A 23,691-nucleotide genomic window follows, 5' to 3' on the forward strand; every position below is an offset into this window, starting at 1 on the left:
CTTTACATTAGCTTAGTGTATGGGTGAAAGTTAATACAAGATAGACCTTTTTTATCGGCATATTTTTCTGATAGCCTATTTATTGAATAGAAACAGATGAACAAGAAACATGGCTCGAGTGTTGACAAAAAACTTGACATTCAGCGAGTGTATTCATGGTTATTTTGGGGGGACAAAACATGTCGCCAGCTGTAAAGAGGTTCAAAGTACATTGCAGAGCATTTCCATTTTCAGTGGCGTGATATGGCACGAAAGGCGCATGTCATTTCACACCAAACAACATCAGTTCGACGATCATGTGATAAACAATATACCACTGGGGTCGTCTAGAGTCAATCGAACACTGCTGACCAATCAAGCTCTCTCCAGAATAGCCTTCTACCAATCACATTTGAGTGTGCTAAAACTTAACCCAATCAAATTACACCTTTGCCTCGAACGATGGTCTGGCTTTTCTGAACCACACTTTCTTATGTCGAAATAAAGGAAGGGTTGGCCTTTCCTTTCAAAACAAAATTTAACTGAGAAAGTCGTGTTTTACGGGGAGAATCCTCGGTTCTCTCAGAGAAATTGCTAACTGGACTAGTCGATTAATTATTTCTAATCTATGTGATTTGCTTCGTTTTCCGTCAAATAAATAATGGCTGTCTTCAACAGAATTGTAGGGATTGTTTGCTTTACTGCCTTGTTTGCAAGCTTGGTAAGTGTATTTAACTTAATTTTCTATTGTGTAGTTGGCATATTCTTTTCTATATTTTCAGGCATAGAATGCTTTCATTACAGCATTTGTTTGCTTTTAAATATATTTTAACCTTGAATTTTACGATTTCCATTTTACGTGCCGAGAAACAGCGCTGCAAGGCAAAGTCATTAGCGATTCAATGCCCGTCGTAATATTTTGTACAGAAAAATCACTTGTAAAATTTTACAGCTATAAATATTGTTTACGATCTCTCAGTTATGTAGCATTGCAATAATCACACAATTTGTTTGCTTGTTTGTAGCAAAATTGCCTGAACTAGGCAGAATCGGCTCTTAGGCTAGTGACAAACCCCGTGATTGTCTTGGCTGTTGGCAGCGCATGCTTAGGCATAACATAACGCAAAAGATAACTAAATTTATGACAGTTTATGACACTCCTACCACTAAACAACTTTGTCTTTGAAACACTATATTATTGGATAATTAGATACACTAACAGGTTAGAACCATGTGCATGCGCTGCCAACTTTATTCGGAGCGTCTTTGTAGGCCGTGAAAACAGCGCCAGAAGAGGTGACTGCTTTGTAGGCAGCAGCAACTACAGAATTATCAAAATGTTACACTCCCAAATGTTATCAAAATTTTGCGGGAAGAAATTGAGTAATCACCACTTATTAAGTAAGCATAATTTATTATCCAAGGGTCTTCGGTTGGGGTCCTTAAAATGGCAAAACTTTCACTTGGGGAAAGAAGGGTCCCCTCTCTGCAATCACATGGCTGGAGATTCTTGAAGCACTGCTTCTTTGTGTACTAAAAATTGTGATCTTGGTAGGAATAAATACCAAATAAAATACAAATGTAGAAGAACACAATTTCTAGAGGAAAGTTTTCTGGCTCTGTAAAGGAGTTGCAATGTAAAGAAATACAATGACAATGAAAATATTAACATATATATACAATTAACTGGCAATTCTTTCAGATTTTTAATTCAATACAAGGGCACTTTGTTTTCTGCCTCCTAAACCAATCAATACAAAAGAGTGGTTAAGGGAAATTGCCCATCACAATAAGTATTGTTAAAGGTATAACTCTACCAGAGGGTCAATAAGATTAAGCAGCAGTGAAATTCTCAAATTCCTGTAGTCCATAACACCTGTAGAGCAAAGAAAATAGATATGCCAAACCGACGAATATTAACGAAAGAAATTAATAACTATAAGGGATCAATATTGACATGAAATGAAATAAAGTAACATGCATAGTAGAAAAAACAATCAAGCTTTAGAGGCTTTCCTGCATCTTACTCTTCTCAGTTAATCTATATCAAATATGCTTTCCCTCCTATGCCAAAACAATCCTTGGTTGCCTTCTTCTGTAAAGTGTGTGAGAATTCTCCTTGAGGTAATGAGGCTTCTTGAGTAAAGTTTTGATAACATGCCTTATAGTTATTAAACCTTGATCTAAAGGATGTGTTAGTGCTAGAAGTGCTACCAGCATACTGCACACCACAGACATTGCACTCTAGCTGATACACCACATTTGATGAATCATATTTAGCCCAGTAATTTATCTTATATTCCCTAGCAGTTATGTTAGAATTATTAAAACTATTAGTCATGATAATGCCCACTTGACAACAAGCTTTACCCCAACAAAAAACGTCTGTTCATGTGTATACCCCATGTCCCTGACCACTAAAGTTATAAAGTTGGTAAATGTTAGTTTTCATGTTTTAGGTTATGTCACAAAATACAAAGCACTTAGCTGGACACTGCTCAATGTATAGTCAATGTGGAAACTATGACCCACCAAAGAACTGTGTCTATAATGGTCCTGCTAAATCATCAACAGATGCAGAGACTATTAAGTTGTTAAAGGATACTTGCCCAAACCTAGTACACAAGAATTCTTCAACAGAGTTTAGTACTGCTTGTTGTGATGTTAAACAGCTTCGCACATTGTCCTCACAGCTTCAGGCAGCAAGAAGTTTGCTCACAAGATGTCCAAGTTGCTTACGGAACTTTATTGATTTATGGTGTGAGTTTACATGCAGCCCAAACCAAGCATTGTTCACAACAGTGTATGATTATGGCTTAGGGGTTTCTTTACAAGCTGATTACTATCTGACAAGAAATTTCGCTGAAGGGCTCTTCAATTCATGCAGACATGTCAATTACCCAGGAAGCAATGGCAAGGTTCTTGATTATATGTGTGGAACAAGTGCTGACAAATGTACACCTCAAAAATGGCTTGCATTTATTGGTAGCCCCCCTTATGCCCCATTCCAGATTACTTCATACATAATGCACGAGCCAGTGAACCCCAAACCAGGTGATGTTATCCCAAACAACAAAAGAATGCTTGGCTGTAATGAGACATTCTTTGATAAATCTACTGGCAGAAATGACAGCTCCTGTAGTTGTCAAGACTGTACAGAATCTTGTCCATCACCGCCAGATATACCACCAGCAAAACATGAAAAAGAAATCATCCATATCCCATTGCATATCTTCATTGTATGTATAATTTATATTCTGTTTGCCCTGGTTTTTATTTTGGCTTCAATCTTCTGTAAAGGAAGATGTGAAAGAACAGTTGTTTCATTGAATGGTTATGGAAGTATTGAAGGCACTTCTGATGATCTTGCTCGCAAATCAGAAGCACAATATGGGGGCAATGCAAAGAGGAGTTTGTCTGTTAGATGTGGTGCTGCCTTAGATGGATATCTGAGAAAGTCTTTTCAGGCCTGGGGCACATGGTGTGGCTTCCATCCTTGGACAGTTATTATAGCTTCATTTTTGGTTGTGGTTGCACTATCATTCGGGTTGTTGTTTTTCAAGGTGATAACTGACCCAGTTAATTTATGGTCTGCAACAGAAAGTACTGCTAGAGAAGAAAGGGCATATTTTGACAAACATTTTGGGCCATTTTACAGAACTGAGCAGGTTATCATAACAGCTGAACCACGAAAAGAGAATTACTCTTTGTACCCAAGAGGAGAAATTATTGAATTCAATGGGATCATTCATAAAGACATGCTGCACAAGGTAACCACTAGTTGTCACATTAATGTTTTTGTTTTTCTCTGTTGAATCTCTTTAGAATTTCAGAGTTTCAGAGCCCCTTTACAATCAAGTTCCCCATCTGTTTCTGCCAGCTAGGAGTTGCAGCTTCTCTTTCTATTACCTTAGTTTCACATCAGTTAGCAGACAATGACAAAATGAAAACTTTTCTCTTTGGTTTTTCCTGAGACTCTAACACATTCCTTGTTTGTATGTGAACTACATTGCAAGCAAAAAGTTAAGGATATTTGATGGTGCATTATTACACAATATCACACCGATTTGACAAAATATTTGGAAGAACAATGAGGTTTAAACCCTATAATCATATAAAGTGCTTTAATGCAAGAAATGGTTCGTTTTTGGAAGACCTTTTCTTTAAAATGAAAGACCCAAATGCAACAATTTTAGGGTTGAAATAGTAAGATCCAAAAAGTAAAGATTAGATCAGATTTTTCTGAATGTCTAAGAAATTTAGATCAGCTGTAAGTTCTGAGAAAAAGTATCAGAGAAGAAAAAAAAATTTGTGTTAAGATTTTATATACAAAGTTAACACATAAAATTTTTATGGAAGCATATATTTTGAACATAGGGTATTAAAATTTGCAGGACACCTGGTCTATTTTTTATATTGTAGTTTGCATGTTGTAATTTCAACCCTCTCCCACAAGGTCATTTAACAATGGGTCATTTAAAAGCATATGATAAACTATATTTTTTAAAATTCCTTATTTAAATTTGCAATTTTTCCTCAGTGGTTAAAATAATTGGTCTGAGACAGTATAATGCAAAAAATTATGTTCTTTCAACAGATTTTGACTTTTTAATTGGTATGAGGTAGAATAAATCATTTCCATCTTGTTTTCAAATACAGTTGTGCGTCTGTTTTGTTTGCAATATTGAGGGACTCGCATTTAACAGAGATCTTGCAGTTAGAAGTATCTGGCAGTCAACTCTAGGCTAAAAGCATTTGAATTTTAAAATGTTTATTTTATTTTAAACTGTTATGTAAATGTGTATCGTGGATTAATTGAAAATCTACATCCTCAGGTTTTAGATCTACAAATTGCAATTTCAAATATCAAAGGAAGCTATGAAGAAAATGGCAAAAATGTCACAGTTGGATTGAAAGACATTTGCTATAAGCCACTGTCACCAGATAATAATGAATGCACTATCATGAGTATAACACAATATTGGCAGAATAATCATACAAAGATTGATGAATGCATGGCTGACACAAAGGACCCTTGCAGTGCTGGTATTGGAAATAATGCCTCTGACTGGCATGATCACTTTATGAAATGCACAGCGTAAGTAACATTTCCATTTTGTTTCGATTTTGCAAAGACAACTAGCCCTCTACTGTAGCATCTACACCCTGTTGTGCCCCTGCCGGCCCAAATTATCCAAAATTAATAGTGACATGCAAGTTCACCTTGTATGGCACATTCACAATCATTGATTGCAAGTCCTACTCTGACTGATTGGGGCAAAACATGTTGCTGTGCAAAAATTGGTCACCTAACAACTTTATGTTCATATTTCAAATCATTAAGGAGTAATTGAATTTTTAGCATTAAGCTACCTCATAGTCAATAGAAAAACACTGGTCTGGAGGTCCTTTGTCTTATCCTTTTGTTTCGCGCCAACTTGAAGCCAGTCTATTTGTAGGTCACGTGATCAAAATGAGTGTACAAACAAATTATGATATAGTTGATGCTGCTTTTTTTAGTGTGCAGACGAACCTTCAACTCAAACGCATGTTAATCACATTGTACTTAAATATCAAAAGTAAAATATTTTGTATTTGTACAATTGAAGAAAGCTTTTTAAAGACGATACATCGTAAACTTATTGGCTGAAGGAAACATGAAAAACTCAAAAAAAGCTGTCAAGGCAATTTATCCTACTTGAGTGTTTTAGATTTAGAAGCTACTAAGATTTTGATTGTATACTTAACAGGAAGAAATGGCAAATTTGAAGAAAATCAGAACAAAAACAATACAGAAGTAACAAAATTAAGTATATAATGAAGTAATTCCAACTGATAAATCTACTGCTTTTAGAGCCACAACAGGCTCTAGTCTAGTGCCCCAGCTTTTGACACACAATAGGCATTTACAACGTCAGCTGACAGTGTGCACAGCGACTAGCTTAGATTTTATATCTTTTGTTGAAGAAAAGCTAGAGGAACTGTTTAACAATGAGATTTTTCCTGTTGAACTCAGTTATGCAATTTGCAAAAAGCACTACTACAAGAAAAGTGGCCAAAAACGACAAACAAAGAAGGAACACGACATCGCTGTTGCCAGAGCAGCTGCTCTATCCGCCTATTGAATATGTCAGATATCATGAGATTTGTAAAATCTTCACAAACTTATTTCCAACATAATAGCTGCTAATATTGGGTCTGCGCACAGGCTATGGCTATCCAGAAGCCCTACCTGAAGCGATTTTTCATAATGAATTTCATTTTAATGGACTCTTTTAAAAACGAATAAATGGAATGCTATGCAGTCTTATCGGACAGTAGCGATGGTGAGCAGTTTTTTCTGTTTTTTTTTTCAGTATGGTTGTGCAGTTTGCAAATGTTCTTAAACCAAGTTTTGCAGCCAGCTCTATTAACTTCTTTTTGTTTAAAAATTTCGGATACAAAATTTTCAGCTTCTTCAGGAGAGCACAACCAGTGGTGCTAGAAAGGCCATTGCCCATGTGCGATAAAAATTTCGATTGCCTACAATACTTATCTGGCTAGATTGAACAAGTTTTTGAAAAAGCAAGAAACAGCCCAAATGACATTTACCAGACTTTAATTGGGTTGCTGGAGAAAGGCCTGTGTCCCAAAGACTGATAAAACCAAGAGTAGAGGAGGTTTGATAACAGCTAATAATGAAATTGAGAAAGTCTTTACTCAAGCAAAGACAAATTGTCTTTCGCAGATAAACACTTTGAAAACACATCCAAGGAATTCTTTCGCCGATTCGAATAAAATTTCTGCCCGGTTTGGAACTGTAAATATTGCTTTCGAAAAAACTTCTCTACTTATCACTCCACATTCATGAAACGTACAATTAGCTCCAGGGATGTTAATAATATAGCATACTTGCTAACTTGATGATAAGTTGAAAATATTATGTTAAAACGACGCGCAAATTAGAAATTTGAACTCTACCGCGCGAAAGCTGTGCACTCATTTTGATCACGTGACATCATTAAATGAAACAAAAAGTTAGGGCTCGCAGACCAGAGATTTTTCTATTGATTATGGCTACCTGAAGGGGTATGAATCATGATTCAAATACAAAGATATGTTTGATAAATAATATCATGAACAGATTACATGATACTTCGATTAATGCAGGACATTTTGATCAAATCTAGGTCACCTACCAGCTTGAATGATGGAAACTTTTTGTTTATGCCATGCATGGGTGAATTTGGAGGCCCTGTAGATCCAAATGTTGGACTTGGAGGCTTTGAGGGAGATATTTACCGATCTGCAAATTCAATCATTCTTACTTTTATTGTGAATAACTACGATGAGGAAACTAAGAACAAAAAGGCAGAAGCCTGGGAGAAATCATTCATTGAATTCATGAAAGACTACAAGAAGAATGGACCAAAATATTTCAACGTGTCATTTTCATCAGAGAGGTCAATTCAAGATGAGCTTAATAGAGAGAGTGAGTCAGATATTCTGACCATCCTGGTCAGCTATTTACTCATGTTTCTGTACATTTCAATTGCTCTTGGTCAATGGAATAGCATGAGCAGACTGTTGGTGAGTGGTTTTATTATTATGATCTGTATTTTAGACTTCTTTAAATATATACTGTCTTTACTTGCCATATATTAGTAGATCTTGTAAGTGTTGGTGGGACAAAACCTTGTGAAGTTGTTTGGAAGACAATTAATTAATATAACATTGATAACAGCTCTCCAGCAAAGTATTGTGCTGAGCATCAAAGCGAAATTTTAATTTGCACTTCATTGTTTTGCAATCAGTATTCTAGAATCTTGAAAATAGTGAGTGCATGAAAATCTAGTGAGTGCATGAAAATCCTTTTTGCTTACTTAGTTGTGTGGCTCCAACCACTACAAGTTCCTTACTGGCGCCAGGGACCTCTTTGCTCTCCACCACTGTATAAACCAGTCGGCTCAGTGTAGAAATTCCTTTAAACTAAGGAATTTTTTAACTTTTTAAGGAATTTCAGTTATAAGGAAATTTCAAGGAATTTTCAAAATTTTGAGAAATTTTTGCTCTTCTATGGTAAAGGAAAATTATACATTTCCAACCAAACGCAACATTGAATTAAAAGTAAGGCGATAGAAAATATGTTTCATCGAGTGGGTCTTTAAAGGCATTTTCGATAATTTCGGACAAAAAACGTTTAGACAAAACTTTCGGACAAAGAAACTTAGATTTTGGACAAATAAAGTTACAAACGAATTTTGGTCCGAAGTTTTCCGATTTCATGTAGACAAATGACTCGATGTGAAATTTTTTTATATGCCAAAGTTGTTTTGACCATATCTTTTAAACAAAAACAGGTTTTCATAAATCTAAGGAATTTTTCCGAAAACTGAGGAAATTTTCGTGCGACTTTAAGGAAATTTACATGAAGCAAAGTGAGAACACTGAAACCAGCTCACTCTATCAGTGCTCCTCTACAACAGCTTCCAGCAGCAATTTAACCTTAGGTGGCTTATTTTAAACTTGATGCAAAATTGAGAACTTTACCGAGAGAAGGGGTATAATTATGTATATTTATGCTTATTGCTGAATTTTCACTTGATGCAGGTTGATTCAAAGTTGATAGTTGGCCTCGGTGGTGTAATGATTGTCCTGTGCTCAGTTGCAAGCTCGCTGGGTACCTTCTCCTATGCCGGAGTACCAGCAACACTTATCATCATTGAGGTTGTGCCATTCTTGGTGCTCGCTGTTGGTGTTGACAATATTTTCATTCTTGTGCAGACCTTCCAAGTAAGCAGCATTTTTAAATTGATTTTCATGTGACATCATCTATATATGTCTCTTCTGTTACTTGTGTTACTTTCTCACTGTGTCAGTAGATTTAAAGGTACTTTGTTGTCATGGAGTGAATCTGTCTGAAAAATCGCAATTGAAACTATTTGAATCACCTTATTTAATCACATTATTGAATCAAAATTTATTTTTGTGGAGCATTTTGATTTAATTTTCAAATGTTTTTGTGTCTGCAAGGCATGGGAGGAGAATATGAAGGAACATCGAAGATATAACATCAACATTGAAAAATAGGCACTGTAATTTTTTTTGCAAAACGCGCCTACAAGGACCTTTTGATATGAATATTCGAGACATGATCGCTAGCTTTCTTGAATTTCGTTTGCAAAGTTGTGATTGTGAGAAGAATCTGCTTGTGAATGAAACTCAAATGGATTGTCCTTTGATGGCTGGTTAGATTTACTATGACAGCAGTATTACTTTAGGGGATGTGAATGCATCTAGATCAGCTGTAATCCAGTCTTGTATTTTAAAAATATACCTCAGAAATAAGTGATTTCATCAAATCTTTATTGCGTCTCTTTGACAACCTCTTTCAAATCATTATTTCGTTTGTTTGTTTGTTGATGTATTTGATTTTATGATTTAATTTTTCAGCGAGATGTTCCACTCCCGGGTGAACCTATAGCGCACCAAGTAGGAAGGGTTCTGGGCCAGGTCGCTCCAAGCATGCTTCTTTCATCATTGTCCGAATCTGTGGCTTTTGGTTTAGGTAAGGCTGTCATGTTTTTTATTGCGAGCGTGAATTGCTTTCGTTTCTTGTATGTTGTGCTTCATACAAACGTAGATTTAATGTTCTTAAGCTAATGTTTTAGCTTTAACCTATGAAGAACGTGTCTTTCGCAACACCAATCTAATAACAAACTGAAAAATACTTCATTACAAACCTGTCTAACAGAAATTTGACTTTGCCATAACAAAAATCAGAATATTTGTAGCTTATATTTGTTTTCTGTAATGTTTCATACGGTTCTTCCATTTTCAATGCCACTTTTTTCCAATCTTGATTGCTTGCTTTTGTTTGTAGGTGCCATGTCAACAATGCCTGCTGTGCGTGTTTTCTCGCAGTATGCCGCATTAGCAGTCTTTTTCGACTTTCTGCTGCAGATTACTGCTTTCGTAGCTTTGTTAGCGTTGGATGCTAAACGTCATAAAGTAAGTTTCATTTTTCATAGCTGAAAACATTAAGTACATCTGCGCATCTTTTGTCCATTCCAGTTCATATGTTAATACTGACGCCAAATGGGTTGATATGCAAAACAGTATATCAGATTATTCTTAAATCTAGTGTGAAACTGTGTGATCAATGGCGTTGAAAAGCAATTTTATCTTAAGCCTCCACCACAGCTTGTTTGAGATATTCTAGCGAAAACATATCTTCAAATTGAATTGAACTAAATCCTGAATTTCATAATCCATACATTATGGAATAGAGCGGACACTTTCCTGGAAAATATTTGGTGTTACCTTTCCACAAAAACTAAGCCAGTCCATTTTTAACAAAGGTAGGTTTAACATTTCACGTTTAACGTTTAACAGAGACATTGGGCCTCTAAGACCTCATATAGAAATAGATCGTGCTACAGATCGCAATTCATTGGCAATTCACATTCAAGATTGCAACAAAGCGGTTATTCATTTAATTTTTTCCATAATTCATCCCCTCTTTCCCAAAATATTCCAAATCACAATTGAATTTTTTACTGATAATTCTCTTTATTGCTAAAATATCCATGTAGTGTTGCACTCAATGATTGACTTTTCTTACTTCCTTATCCGGTATTGAGTGGACATTTTCTGTGATTGCATTCTTTAGTTTAAAGAGTAACTCTCTCTTTATTGCAGAATGATAGGCTGGAATTTGCTTGCTGTCTAAAAGTATCAAAGATGGCAACGAAAGAAAACACTGGTTGTTCTGGCAATGAAAACGAGGGCTGTTTGTATTACCTCTTCAAGAAGTTCTATGCACCATTTCTGATGATGAAAAAAGTTCGAGTTATTGTGGTATGTAAAAATATTTCCAGGGATTATATCATTTCCGGATCTTAATTGATAATTTGCTCTTAGTTCGTCTTTGTTTTGCTGTTCGTGCATAATTTTTCACTTTGTTCTTTCTTTGCAGATGCTTGTGTTCGGTGCCTTGCTAACCTCCAGCATTTGTCTCATCCCCTACATCGATATTGGCCTTGATCAGAAGCTAGCTTTGCCCAAAGATTCCTTCCTTTTGGATTGGTTTAGTGACATGAATAAGTACCTTCATGTAGGACCGCCTGTTTACTTCGTTGTCAAAGAAGGCTACAAATATGAGGATCCCAAAAATATAAACGAGGTAAGATCAAAAACTCCTTATTTCATAATATTAACTTGAATTTCTAAATTTGCCTGATGTTTGCCTATCATCAAGGCCTTTTCTGTGCTAATAAAAATGGTGGTATTTTTGTCTCTAATGAAAACATTCCTTTAGTGTGCTTTATTACAGACATCTCTTCGGTTATACTTCCTTGTAATACTTCTTTGGTAATACTTTCTATTTTACCTTGTGAGATATTTACCCTTTTTCCTTCAAAAAATCCATTCCCTAATCCTCTTTTGCCAAGACCTGCTTTTGCCCTCACTTTTTCACCCACCTTCTTTCAATACCCATTTATTCCTTGGCAAACGCCATCATCAAGATAAAAATGCAACTAATTCGTGATCCAAAAAGTGTTCTTTATCCCTGTCTTTGTAGAAAACAAATAAACAATTTAAATGATGTTCAGTGTAGGGGCCTTAGCCTCTCTCTAAAGGATTCATTTATTGTAGATGGCATTCTAAAAGTCGTTTTCTTTGCAGCTTTGTGGCATTGCTGGTTGTAAAGTTGACTCGCTGGTTTCGCAAGTCTTCCTGTCATCTGAGATCAAAGACTAGTACGTTTTCAAGATTTTTATATAAGAGACGTTGCTCACTCTCCAGTCTCCATTGAACCGGCAGTTTGTGAATTACTATATATGTATATTTTTTATTTGTATATGATCCTGTCCTTGCTTTTTTCTTGAATGCTAGAATCCCCTGTTCGTTGAATAGTTCATTCATCGAACTAATATCCAGATATCGTATCAGTTTCAAAACAAGTATTGCTAACTAGAACAATAATGGCAATCGTTGTCATTATCACCAATCGCAACCATCATTGCTACATCATTGTTCTCACCGCCACACAGTATCGCTATCCCCGCACATACTTTGATTTGAAATACACTGCATATAAGTACACTGAAATAAATTGTTTTTATATAGTAGCTCTGAGGTTGCCTGTAATCTTGGGCGAATTATCAACACATAAAATAGTTCATTTATTGCCGTTTTTTGCTATGCTTCCGTTAATTCCAGTATTCCTTCTTTTTTTAGAATACTTTAATTACATAACTCTATTCATATTTTCCCCATTTCTCACGTATTGCCATGGGATTCTTCATCTTCGTGTCATCTGATTCTCTACCCTCACTTTTTGTTTTTCCTCACATTTCCTCTCTGTTTTAGTTCCAAAATTGCCCTGACTGCCTCTTCGTGGGTTGACGATTACATTGCTTGGTCCGATCCAAGTGGTGATACCCCATGTTGCCGTAAGCTAGATTACATCTCCAAGAATGTTACGGTTGGAAATAGCACTGTGGAAAAACGGATTTTCCCTGGCAGATTTGTGTTCTGTAGCTCGACAATGAACAACGCAAGCTGGCATTGCTCGCCTTGCAGAGACATCAAAGATGCGGGTTTGAGGCCAACAGAGGACGATTTCAGGAAGTACCTCGGATCGTTCCTTAAGGACAATCCAAATGCTGTGTGCCCTAAAGGGTAATCTTGTTGCTATCAATCAATTTGTTGTCTATAGTGCCAGTGGTGGCAAAAATCCCTACACTTTTCAGCAATACAAATACAGTGGGAGATAAATTCACAATTTTAGTCTCTGGTTTATTGTGAACTCTTAACGAAAATTCACATCAAACTTGCAAGTTCTTGTAAATAATAGAGAGGTAGTTCCAGTCTTTTAGGTTAAATGTTCATACCCTTCGATGATCGATTCTTCTTGTCTTTCATTACTTTTCAAGTAAGGAAGGCAGTCTTGTAAGGTTAACAAAACTTGGTTGACACACTTTTTCATACATTTCTCTATACTACATGTTTTTACTCTAAATTTTTCTGCTCCAGGGGTCATGCTTCTTACGGCAGTGCAGTGAAACTCAACCCAAACACGAGCAGTGACATTGTCAATGGTAAGACTATTTTTCAAGATTTTGTTAAGCTTTTTTCCAATGATAATTAGAAGTAACTTGATTTTTGAGCCGACTGTGCTTTGAATCTCTTTTCCTAAAAAATTGTTACTTGTTTTCTATAATTGTGTGCTCGTATTTTTTTTAGCTTCGTATTTCATGTCCTACCACACAATATTAAAAACTTCGCAAGACTACACAAATGCCTTGAAATATGCCCGATCTTTATCAGCCAATATGTCGAAAGTGCTGAATCACGAAGTGTTCCCCTACAGGTATGTGTTTTCTATGGATTCCCGTATACATTAACTTTAACTTTTCTAAGGAAATAAGTTGTAGATTGTCGAACTTTTTCTGGCTTTACTAAACCGTTGTTTCTAGAGGAACCTTTCTTTAGGCAAGCTACTGTTAACGAACACTAACGTCAGTTTTTAAGTGCAAATTCAGCCTTCCCCCTCTCCCCTTGGGAAAAGTGTGGGTTTTTAAAAAAATCCAACGAATTAGATAAGGAAATATGTTATTCTTGTGGCTTGTGAAAATGAAAATCGGCCGGTAGTGTTTAGAATCATATCACTCACTCAATAACATGATGAAAATCAAGCATAATATGAGAGCAAGTAGATGACACTTTTTACCATACGAGTGAAAAGGAGGTAAGAGAAGGTAAAATGAGAAAAGAAGAGACGAGGAGAGAAGAAGAGAAGAGAAGAGAAAGGAAGAGAAGCGGAAGAGGAGAAGAAGAGAAGAGGAAGGGAAGAGGAAGGGAAGAGAAGAGAAGTGAAGAGAAAAGAAGAGAAGAGAAGAGAAGAGAAGAGAAGAGAAAAGAAGAGAAGAGAAGAGAAGAGAAGAGAAGAGAAGAGAAGAGAAGAGAAGAGAAGAGAAGAGAAGAGTAAGAAAGAAAGAAAGAAAGAAAGAAAGAAAGAAAGAAAGAAAGAAAGAAAGAAAGAAAGAAAGAGAGAGAGAAAGAAAGAGAGAGAGAAAGAAAGAAAGAAAGAAAGAGAGAGAGAAAGAAAGAAAGAAAGAAAGAAAGAAAGAAAGAAAGAAAGAAAGAAAGAAAGAAAGAAAGAAAGAAAGAAAGAAAGAAAGAAAGAAAGAAAGAAAGAAAGAAAGAGAGAAAGAAAGAAAGAAAGAAAGAAAGAAAGAAAGAAAGAAAGAGAGAAAGAAAGAAAGAAAGAGAGAAAGAAAGAAAGAAAGAAAGAAAGAAAGAGAGAGAAAGAAAGAAAGAAAGAAAGAAAGAAAGAAAGAAAGAAAGAAAGAAAGAAAAAAGAAAGAAAGAAAGAAAGAAAGAAAGAAAGAAAGAAAGAAAGAAAGAAAGAAGGGAAAGAAAGGGAAAGGAGAGAGGAGAAAGGAAGAGAAGGTAAGGGAAGAGAGATGCAGTGACGCCGAATATGCTGATGACCATACTTCTGAGAGTGAGAGCATTCTCCTCTGAATTAGTAATTGATGAGCGTCGTTCTTTACAACCCTCTGAACATCTGAGCTGGGCTTAACTGAAGTTATAGCATTTTACCGTTGATATTGTAGTCTTTCTTTGGATTGCAAGCATATCGCTCATCAGTTTGGTATTGGAGTCCATCCTTGACTAATAACCTACACAATTGAGATCTTGCTTGCTAAAAATATGATGGGAAGTAAAGAATTTTTAATATTGAGTTTCTAGTAATTATTGTCCATATTTCACATTGATTACCAGTTTGCTGAAAATGCAATGACTAATGCCCTTTTTGCAGTATCTTCTACGTCTTCTATGAACAGTACTTAACGATCGTTCATGACACTTGGGTTGATTTATCCATCTGTGCAAGTAAGTTTTTATCCTCTTTCAAACCATTCTAGTTCATAAGCCTAGAGCCTATTGAAAGAGCTTTTAATAGACAAGGGCTGTGTCGTTTTTATGTACGAAGAGTGAGTACGTATGGCAGTTGTTCATCCTCGTTGCCTGGATGCAATATTTTATCTGTTGCAGTTTGCTTTCTTATTATTGCTGTTGTTGCCATATGTACTGATTTTACAGTGCTATTAAATATTCACCTTGCGCCACCCAACCCAAACGCTGTACTTATTGAAACTGTACTGTACTATAAATTTCTAAAGATTTTCTAGATATGGCTCCTTTTATGTCACATCATGACCGAGTCATCTAAACAGTCTCGTTACTTAAGACTGAAAAGCAGAAATCTACATTTTCATGTATCTATTTGAGATCAAACAAACCATAACTTCCTATCTCCATCGTTAAACCTTGTGTTTTCCCGTTGATCATGTAAAGGCATTTATCATGCATTGAGTCTATATTAACTGCATTTTTGTTTGTTCTGTAGAGAAATGATTCTTGTTTGGTTACCCTTTTTCGTACTAAATGTATTACAACTGTTAACTGAACTTTTCTTACATGCCAGCGTAACTGAATACCACTTGCTTTTTGGCAAATATAACCCTCGTATGCCATTGAATAATCCATGTTCTTCTTTTTCAGGTGCAATTTTCGTTGTTACCTTTATTTTGCTTGGATTCAATTTGGGTATTGCTGTGATCATGACGGTAGTGGTCGCGATGATTGTTGTCAACTTGCTTGGTTTGATGAGCATCTGGGGGATTTCCCTCAATGCTGTGTCCCTCGTCAACCTCATCATGGCCATAGGAATATCAGTGGAGTTTTGCGCACATATCGCTAGGGCGTTCAGCGTCAGCCCGCTGCATAGCAGAATCGACAGAGCACAAGACTCGCTTGCTCGCATGGGCAGCTCTGTTCTCAGTGGTATTACCTTCACGAAATTCGTCGGCATCATTGTGCTTGCATTTGCTAAATCGCAGCTGTTTGAGGTATGTACTGTTCTTTAAAGTTGTTTGATTAAAACTGTCTGTCAGTCTGGTCCACAAAACTGGGAACAACCTGGCTCAGTTCAGGGTTAAAGCTAGGCCTGTTTAGAAACGTGTATCTACTAAACTGCAGGACTGATATTGATGCATAAGGGAGAGGTGTCATGGGGTGGGGCAGGGGGTTTCATAGGTTTGGGGTGGGAGCAGGGGTGTCATGGAGTGGGAGAATACCCACTCATTGAAGCAAAGTTTTAGATTTCTTCTTGTACAAACAAACTTTTTAAATAGGACCCCCGTAGCTTTCTTTCAACTCTCCGACACAGGATAAAACCTTTCTCGTCCTTCCCCTTTTTCTGCCTCTAATGTTACGATGAAGTTTGATGTTAATCAGGCAGGCAATCAAAATGTGGTGTTTTTCTCTGTCTGACATACTTTCTGCGTGCAATGACATGGCAGCAGCATTTCAAAACAACCTTAAAAGAAGTATAATCGGCTGTTTATTTTAAAATTTTGAAGAGACAGTATGCAAAGTTCTACAGTGTGGAAAGTTTTAGAAAATAACTGTTTATCAATTTATTCTGGAAGATTGAGCGAGTACTTGGCACCTAGGAACTCAAATCTGTCTCTGATATTAATGTACGCTTTTTATTGAACCCTCCTTCAACCCCCCCCCCCCCCCCATTTCAATTTGAAGCGTTCCCTTTACCTGTTGCTTAGGTCCATGATATGACATGATATTATGTGAAATAATATTGTATTTTTCCGTAGATATTAGACTTCAGAATGTACCTAGGTATTGTGATAATTGGAGCCTTACATGGACTGATATTAAAGCATTCCCTTGACCTGTTGCTTAGCTCCATGATATGACATGATATTATGTGAAATAATATTGTATTTTTCCATAGATATTCTACTTCAGAATGTACCTAGGTATTGTCATAATTGGAGCCTTACATGGACTGATATTTCTACCCGTGCTTTTGAGCTACGTTGGACCATCTTCGCGGGGAACACCTCTTGCTACCCTGGATGAGCGCGCTGAAGAAAAACGACGACTCATGGAAAATTATACATGATCAAATGACATTAAAAATAGATTTTATATTCTCTGAAATGTTTTGATACAGATACAGTACCAGAATGTTAAAAATCAGGGTTGATTAAATGTTTACTTGATGTTTGTGTGTTTGTCTTTATGAATTTAAAATTAAACTGATTTCATAATCAGGATCCATGCTGTAATCGTCATCTGTGGTATATCAGTATTCATCAGCCGAGGTTGTCCAGTTCTAAACTGTAAATAACATTCGAAAGGATCGTCAAATGTTGTTTATTAACTCAAACAATTGCTAATTTCGTTTGAAGGTAGAGTTAACACCAGCATCTCGCATTATGATTTAAAACTGTTTCTTTGCCTTTTAAAAAACCCAACCTGTAAGTATTCCAATGTAACGCTCGGCTTGTAGTTTTATCACCCATTATCCCCTGTTCCCAAAAGTTTACTTGCGATCTGGTTGCAAGGGTTTTCTGTTCGCAACTGTTCTGTTTTCTTTTGTCGTTCTTTTTCCCCATCCATCTCTTTTTATTTTAGTGATTTTTAACAATTTTCTAGATTAATCTTAAGTCACACCTTTGGCTTAACTCATCTATTTCCTTTATTTTAATTAATTTTAAGATGTGTACGAATTCTTCTTCAGCGATAAATCGATGTTATTGTATCAGAATAAAGTCGTGTTTCTGATTTGTTCTTGTTTATCGTTTCTCGTTCTCGTCAATACTTTGTTAGTTTTAGTTTGGCCTTGAAAACTGTTGGACCTATTGACTGAAAGGTAGTGTTGAGTTTCCACGAGCTATGAAATTTCAAACTCTCCCTTGTTTTTTTCTCTGAGCATAAACAAATTCTATCAGTCTCGCATGTTTTTTGCGGCTATCATGCCCCTGGAATACAATAGAATCTGTTATTATGAAAATTTAAGAAACTTTGGTAGCAGATTTTTTGTCTAGAAAACTGAAGCACAGATGTTAGACTGTGAAACAATTGTTTGTCTCGGTGGAGATTAGTCCGGAAAACATGGTGTTGGCAAGGCAAATCACAATAGATGGCAATCTTTCCAGTCAAATATAACGTAAGATTCTGAGCACGCAACTCCAGCACGAACTCGAGCGCTGCGTGTTTCTCAGCTACTGGGATCTCTTGTTCGATAGGCGCGGTTTGCTTTCTTTGAAGCCAGCAGAGTATAATATTTTTCCAACGGAAGAACTCTTTTAATTATGAGCAGAATTGAAATATGCTTTAATTAAAGCCCGCAGCGACTTTGCAAGGTTATTGTGCTTCGACTTTTGGTTGAATCACGCACGATCATGTCGCGACTGGAAAAGACCAAAACAAAGCACGAGATTTGATTCCCGCGCGTTGGTGTTTTTGTCATTATATTTTTTAGGCAACAATGCTTAACTCACGAGATATTTTGCTGTAATAAATCTGCTTCTATATTAGAAATATTCCCTCACTATAATCAGAGCTTAAACCTGTCGGAAGACGGACAGTTTTTTGAGTAAGGTCACAAACGACGTCTCGAATGATATAGAACTTGTGTTAGGTATATACAACTCTTTTATTTCTTAAAAACACACTGCATGAGAACACCGAAAAATAACAACACCTTAAGAATATGACCAGCCTCAGATGACAAAGGGCAAGAAAAATGTTTTTTCTCGAAAATTTACTCTGTTGTTAAAAGACTTTATAATTAACCGTACTACTACTACAAATGAAATGCGAAAATTTTCTTTAATAGCCTTACAAACTATTTTGTAGCATATTGTTGCAGAAAAGTTATCACTGAAATACACGGCTCTTTGTGTATTAGGATGGCCATAATTTTAACATACTTTGGTACTCCGCTCATGAAAAGTTAAGAAACTGTAAAATTTATATTTAAAGGAGTCAAAAGTTTTTATTTTGTTTATTTTTCTTTGCAAAAGATAGCATCCTTTGGATTTTGATCTGCATATATTTTTCCAGACGATCTGCATATATAAAACACTATCAGTACTAATTCTGATCCAAACAACATTAAGAACATCCAAGCCTAGAATTATCCAAAAACTAGATCATTGAAAACAAAAATTATCTGGTTCCGATTAGAAAGTAACATTCTGCACACTACGGAGAGAAGTTTCTGCCCTTGACTTCAGCAATTCCAAAAGGAATACTTTCTGCACGAGTAAGTTGCGTAGTTCCAAAAGGTTAAAGGCTTTTTTGAATTTTTATTCGTGCATAACAATAATATCAATTGGGATTTACATTGATTTAAAAGGAGGGACGGTTTCATATCCTCTTGATAATTCCACGCCTGTTTGGTAAGTTTGTTTTTGGCCTAGCCAGCCAAACACCATGCTCTGTTATCAAATGACGCAACGTCGAAGGCTTGTGGAAACAAGCTGTCTAATATCGTCAACATAAAAGGTTTGTCATGTTTGTCTTGTATCGTGTAACCTTTTTTGAAGGATAATACCAAAGGTCCTGTTCTTCAACGTTTTCTTCAACGGAGGTCAATTCAAGATTTGTTTTGACTTTGAGGCTTGACTTAGCATCCGACTGGAAGGTCGTGCACCACCTTAACTCGTGTCGCATAAAGGGAAAGGGAATGCGTTATTAGTTTGATTAACTGCTCCGAGATTCGACCGATTAATGTGTGGAGTTTATGATCCGCAAGCCGTCTGAAAACATGCCCATTTGACCTTGAAAGGTTGAAACTCACTTTAATCTTAGAATGTTTGTCTCTGAATTATGCACGAAAGTCATGTATGACCTATGTACTGGCCCTACCCCATCTTAAATTACAACCAACATCTTAAATTACAACCAACAACCAACAACAATATCATAGAAGTATATTTCAATTTATACCCGTGACTTTAGCGCACCATTTTCATATTAAATTAGTAACACAGACACACGTCAGTTTGTGTCTTTGTTTCTTTAGTATTCCGTTTTTCCCAAACATCTTCAAGAAGGTTTTGTCGTGGACACACCCACCTCATGAAGTAGCATTGGATAATAGAATAGAGAAGCCAATTGTTTTTCGCAAAGGTTCACTAACTTCCTACACGTCCAATCATAAAAAGTAACGCAATTTTGTAACTTATTCATGAAGAATGGTGCCTTAGACACAAAAGTGAGGTAAGGAGGCGACTAGTCCTCTTAACCTCTTTAGAGTCTAATAAATTTGTATTTTCAAGGTCTAAGGTCATTTCAGGCAAGGACGATTTGGCATCGCCACTCTTTTCACCATTTTTTGGCAATAGCTCTTTAAGCTGAGCCTATAAACTGAGCATAGTGCAAGTTTTTCTGCAAAAATTATCTTGCATTCAATCATGGCAAGAGCAGCTCTTTCCTATAGCAAGGCCTAGAGGTATAACCTCGTTTGACAAGCAATTATCTGAACGAAAATGAATTTTTGGCAATCTCTTGCTACCATACTTACGTTGCTTTGTCGCATATGACATTGCGGATGGCATATCTAGCAAATATGACAGTCATTTCCAGTCCTTTCAATGAAGATGTCTGTTTCTGCTTGTTTCCTTTGCCAACATTAAATATCGATTTCACAATCACCCAATGTCCCAAACTTGTCCTAATAGCAAAATAGCAGTGTTTAAAGGGTGTTCAATTACCAAGACTATGCCGATTTCTAAAAGTAAATTTTGATAAGATTTATGACCACGCATTAGAATTTTGATTAAAATAATTTAAAACAAGATGTGTTGTCGTAAGGGGGCTTGAATGGGCTTGAAGATGCTCTTGAATGCTCGAAGAGATCTCCATACTTTAAAAATAAAACATTTTGGTAATTGAAAACTACATATTGATGATTATAACTAGCAGTTTAACTTTGCAACCGTTTGGTGATCAACATTTAGTTACCGGCAAGGCAAAACAAATTATTGATTAGAGTTAGATGCACGAGGCATGGAGAGAGGTTCTCTCTCTTGAGAATAAATAATTACGTATAATCATCATATATATATATATATGTTCGAGTTCGACATGTTTCTCTCTGTGGAACACACCTATGTCCCGCCCAATTCATAACACAAATGCTGCTTCTAGAATACCACTAAAAACAACAACATTGCAGTATGATACCTGTATTCGCATAAGTAAAAAGATACTTTACGTTAAAAATAGAAAAATATTATCAAATCTGAGAGAAAATTTTATGGCAAAGATTCAGACATGTTACTTGATACTGTTGTCATCATTTGCTTATTTATGGAACTTATTTATAACCGAGTCAATATTCGCTTTTGACAGTTCTGGCCGGTTCTCAAAACAAACGGTAGAGCATGAGTCACTAGCATAAATGACGTCATATTCTACTCCGTTGTTACAGATGCTTTAATTGTAAATAACAACACTGTGTCTATTTCTTGCTCTCCTCTCGGCATCTTTGAAAATGTAGTTATGAGTTGCGGGAAACAGTAGCGGTAATCTGGCGGGTTTTTTTAGTTTTCAGCCAAGCATTTCCCTATCCTAGTTTTCAGCAAAAGGAGAAATTTTGTGGACTCGTTGTGTTTACTGATCTTTGTTTACCAACAACTATTTGTAAACATTGTAGTAAAACAATAAAAGAATGAGTCACAATTCTCTTTATTAGGGTAGGGTCAATTTTTAGAAATACACTTTTGTTAATCATGACTCACAAATTATGGCACTGTCAACAACACTGACTTTTTGGCAGCATTTAACTGAATTTTGGTAGTTAAGGCCAAATTACAACAACACAATAAAGAGTTTTTCACCAATTCAGAGCAAATTACGCCAATCAACAAGATCATTGTTGCTTAATGGGCCTCGTAAAGGGACTGGGAAGGAGTCTTGTTTGGGTGACAAGTGCACTGGCTCCCAGGGTCCTAGATGCCCTTCATTTGCAAGGAAGGCCGTAAACTCAAAAGTCTTTAACGCAGAGTCTCAAAAAAGTGATATCCCTGAGAAAAGGCCTACGAATTTACTTTAATACAGTACGTGAAAAAGCACCACTTTTCCAATGCATGCAAAATTTGGAAATGCAGATAAAAATCCGGCGATTAATATAAAAAAGAGTTTAATACAAGAGGTAATACAGGATGACGATGATACTGAAACACCTTCGAATGAACATTTATCATTCAGAACTTAAATTATGAGCAACTCGGTGTATTCAAAGTTAATTTAGCTTTCTATGCGAAAGCTGCCTGCAAAGAAGTTGGTTATAAAAAGTTTGCCCCGAAATGATTATCAATGCCGATAAGCATGTTTTTTAGGAGAATGGAAAATAACTCGGTAAATAAGGGCGATTGAACTATTGTTTATTCCGCAGTCCCGTAAAACTCTGCGATTCGATTTCTCTTCAACTTCTTCAGTCCGCAGTCCCGATTCGATTTGTCCCCAAGTCAAAATCTTCTTCTATGTTGAAAGATATGTATCAAACATTCCACTATAATTAGGGTCACTCAAATGAATTGCTGTTTGCTTTACTCAAATGAAGTTCTTGCCAGGGCCTTGTTGCAGCCTCTTGGCCTAACAGAGTCCTTGCGCAAAGAGTATCATCACCTAATCAGGGATGCTGTTGAGGCCAACACCCCACGGTTGCTACTCCCAGAATATCGATCCAAAATTAGAACATTTTCGTGACACAAAATCTGTCTTTTCAATTCCAACGACAACACTTCTTTGTTTATCACCCACAATTCAGCAGCTCTCGACGAAAAACAGATTTGGGGTTAAAAGGTTAAAGCGCAGAGGTCAAAAGGACACTTGATGACAATAGAAACGGTCGAATTGAGTTTCTAATTTTTATTATGTGATGTTTATACACGGTTTGGTCCTTACAAAAATTTAGGGCTTGGAAGCATTTATACGAAAACCTAATTTGATGTTTTAATGTCAATGTGGGAGCGCAAAATCAGTCAACTAATGATATCAAACATTTTCTTTACGTTTCTTCAGGGGTAGCTGGGGGTTATAAACCCCCCTTTACAATGTTACGTATGTACCTAACCCTTTATGTCCTGGCTCTCAATGGTCTAAGCTGATAAAAGATTACCTTTCTCATATTGGAAGATCGATGTGGATGTTTAGATACCCTTTACTCTAAGCTAGGACCCGCAAGAGACAAGGGAACGTAGCATCGCTCTCTTTGAAGTCCCCTGCGAAGGCCCCTTTAAAAATAAATTGAATAAGGGCAGAATAATTAGGCCCAATTCTTAAGTAGACCGGTTCATTTCATATCCAAATGAAAACGTTAGGAGCAGCCATCGGGTTTTATCAGTGAATCCGATATGAAATGAGCCCAGTTTAGTGAAAGCAGGGCCTAAGCTTTGCATGAATGTTGTTGATTTACGCTTGTCTCGGGCACCAATTTTCTACCTTTTTCTTTGCCCCTCTCGCGCCAGACTGCTGACTCAAAATATCTTGCACGCAATAAAGCCAACACCAAGTGGAATGAAAAGAGCTATGGCATGGTGGATATGGACAATATCCAGCAATGTTATGCTGTCTATTTGCCAAATCGATAGAAGATTGTAGCAAAGAGCACTAAAAGCTTCTTGTATGCTTCTTTGCTCTTGCTACTGATAACGGCCAAAACAGCATTCGACTGAAAGTGGTTTGTGCATTTTGGTTGCACCTGCTGAAAACCGGTAACCAGAGAATGACGCACTAGAAGTCATTATAGAAGAATTATCTAGATGAAAAGAGCATAAATAGTAATAAACTAGAGACTGGCATCACCAATAATGATAAGTGGTTAACCAGATAAGA

At 36.5% G+C, this 23,691-nt stretch overlaps 2 protein-coding genes across 2 annotated transcripts; both read left to right on the top strand.

Annotated features, from left to right (window-relative positions):
• Window positions 1-462: 462 nt before the first annotated feature.
• On the top strand, window positions 463-17,625 carry LOC135690027 (NPC intracellular cholesterol transporter 1). Its single transcript, XM_089116289.1, has 16 exons — window positions 463-700; window positions 2,439-3,749; window positions 4,815-5,077; window positions 7,149-7,548; window positions 8,569-8,751; window positions 9,412-9,526; window positions 9,842-9,969; window positions 10,660-10,818; window positions 10,937-11,143; window positions 11,647-11,720; window positions 12,334-12,645; window positions 13,000-13,064; window positions 13,210-13,336; window positions 14,792-14,865; window positions 15,538-15,884; window positions 16,790-17,625. Exons 1-16 carry the CDS (start codon window positions 641-643, stop codon window positions 16,958-16,960), a joined length of 3,996 nt encoding a protein of 1,331 aa, XP_088972415.1. The 5' UTR covers window positions 463-640; the 3' UTR covers window positions 16,961-17,625.
• Window positions 13,734-14,785, top strand: LOC148960181 (uncharacterized; the record flags this gene model as incomplete). Its single annotated transcript, XM_089108573.1, has 1 exon — window positions 13,734-14,785. A coding segment is annotated over one exon (708 nt), but the record flags the coding sequence as incomplete, so codon positions are not given.
• Window positions 17,626-23,691: the final 6,066 nt, after the last annotated feature.

This window comes from Rhopilema esculentum, chromosome 5, assembly GCF_057945365.1.
Source record: "Rhopilema esculentum isolate cy_ngs chromosome 5, ASM5794536v1, whole genome shotgun sequence".
In the NCBI taxonomy this organism is placed as follows: Eukaryota; Metazoa; Cnidaria; class Scyphozoa; order Rhizostomeae; family Rhizostomatidae; genus Rhopilema; species Rhopilema esculentum.

Excerpts from the sequence above, each read along its gene's own strand:
- LOC135690027 (XM_089116289.1), top strand. The coding sequence starts at position 641 with ATGGCTGTCTTCAACAGAATTGTAGGGATTGTTTGCTTTACTGCCTTG. Across the intron at positions 7,549-8,568 it reads ATAGCATGAGCAGACTGTTG|GTTGATTCAAAGTTGATAGT; the intron begins GTGAGTGGTTTT and ends CACTTGATGCAG. Across the intron at positions 13,337-14,791 it reads CACGAAGTGTTCCCCTACAG|TATCTTCTACGTCTTCTATG; the intron begins GTATGTGTTTTC and ends CCCTTTTTGCAG.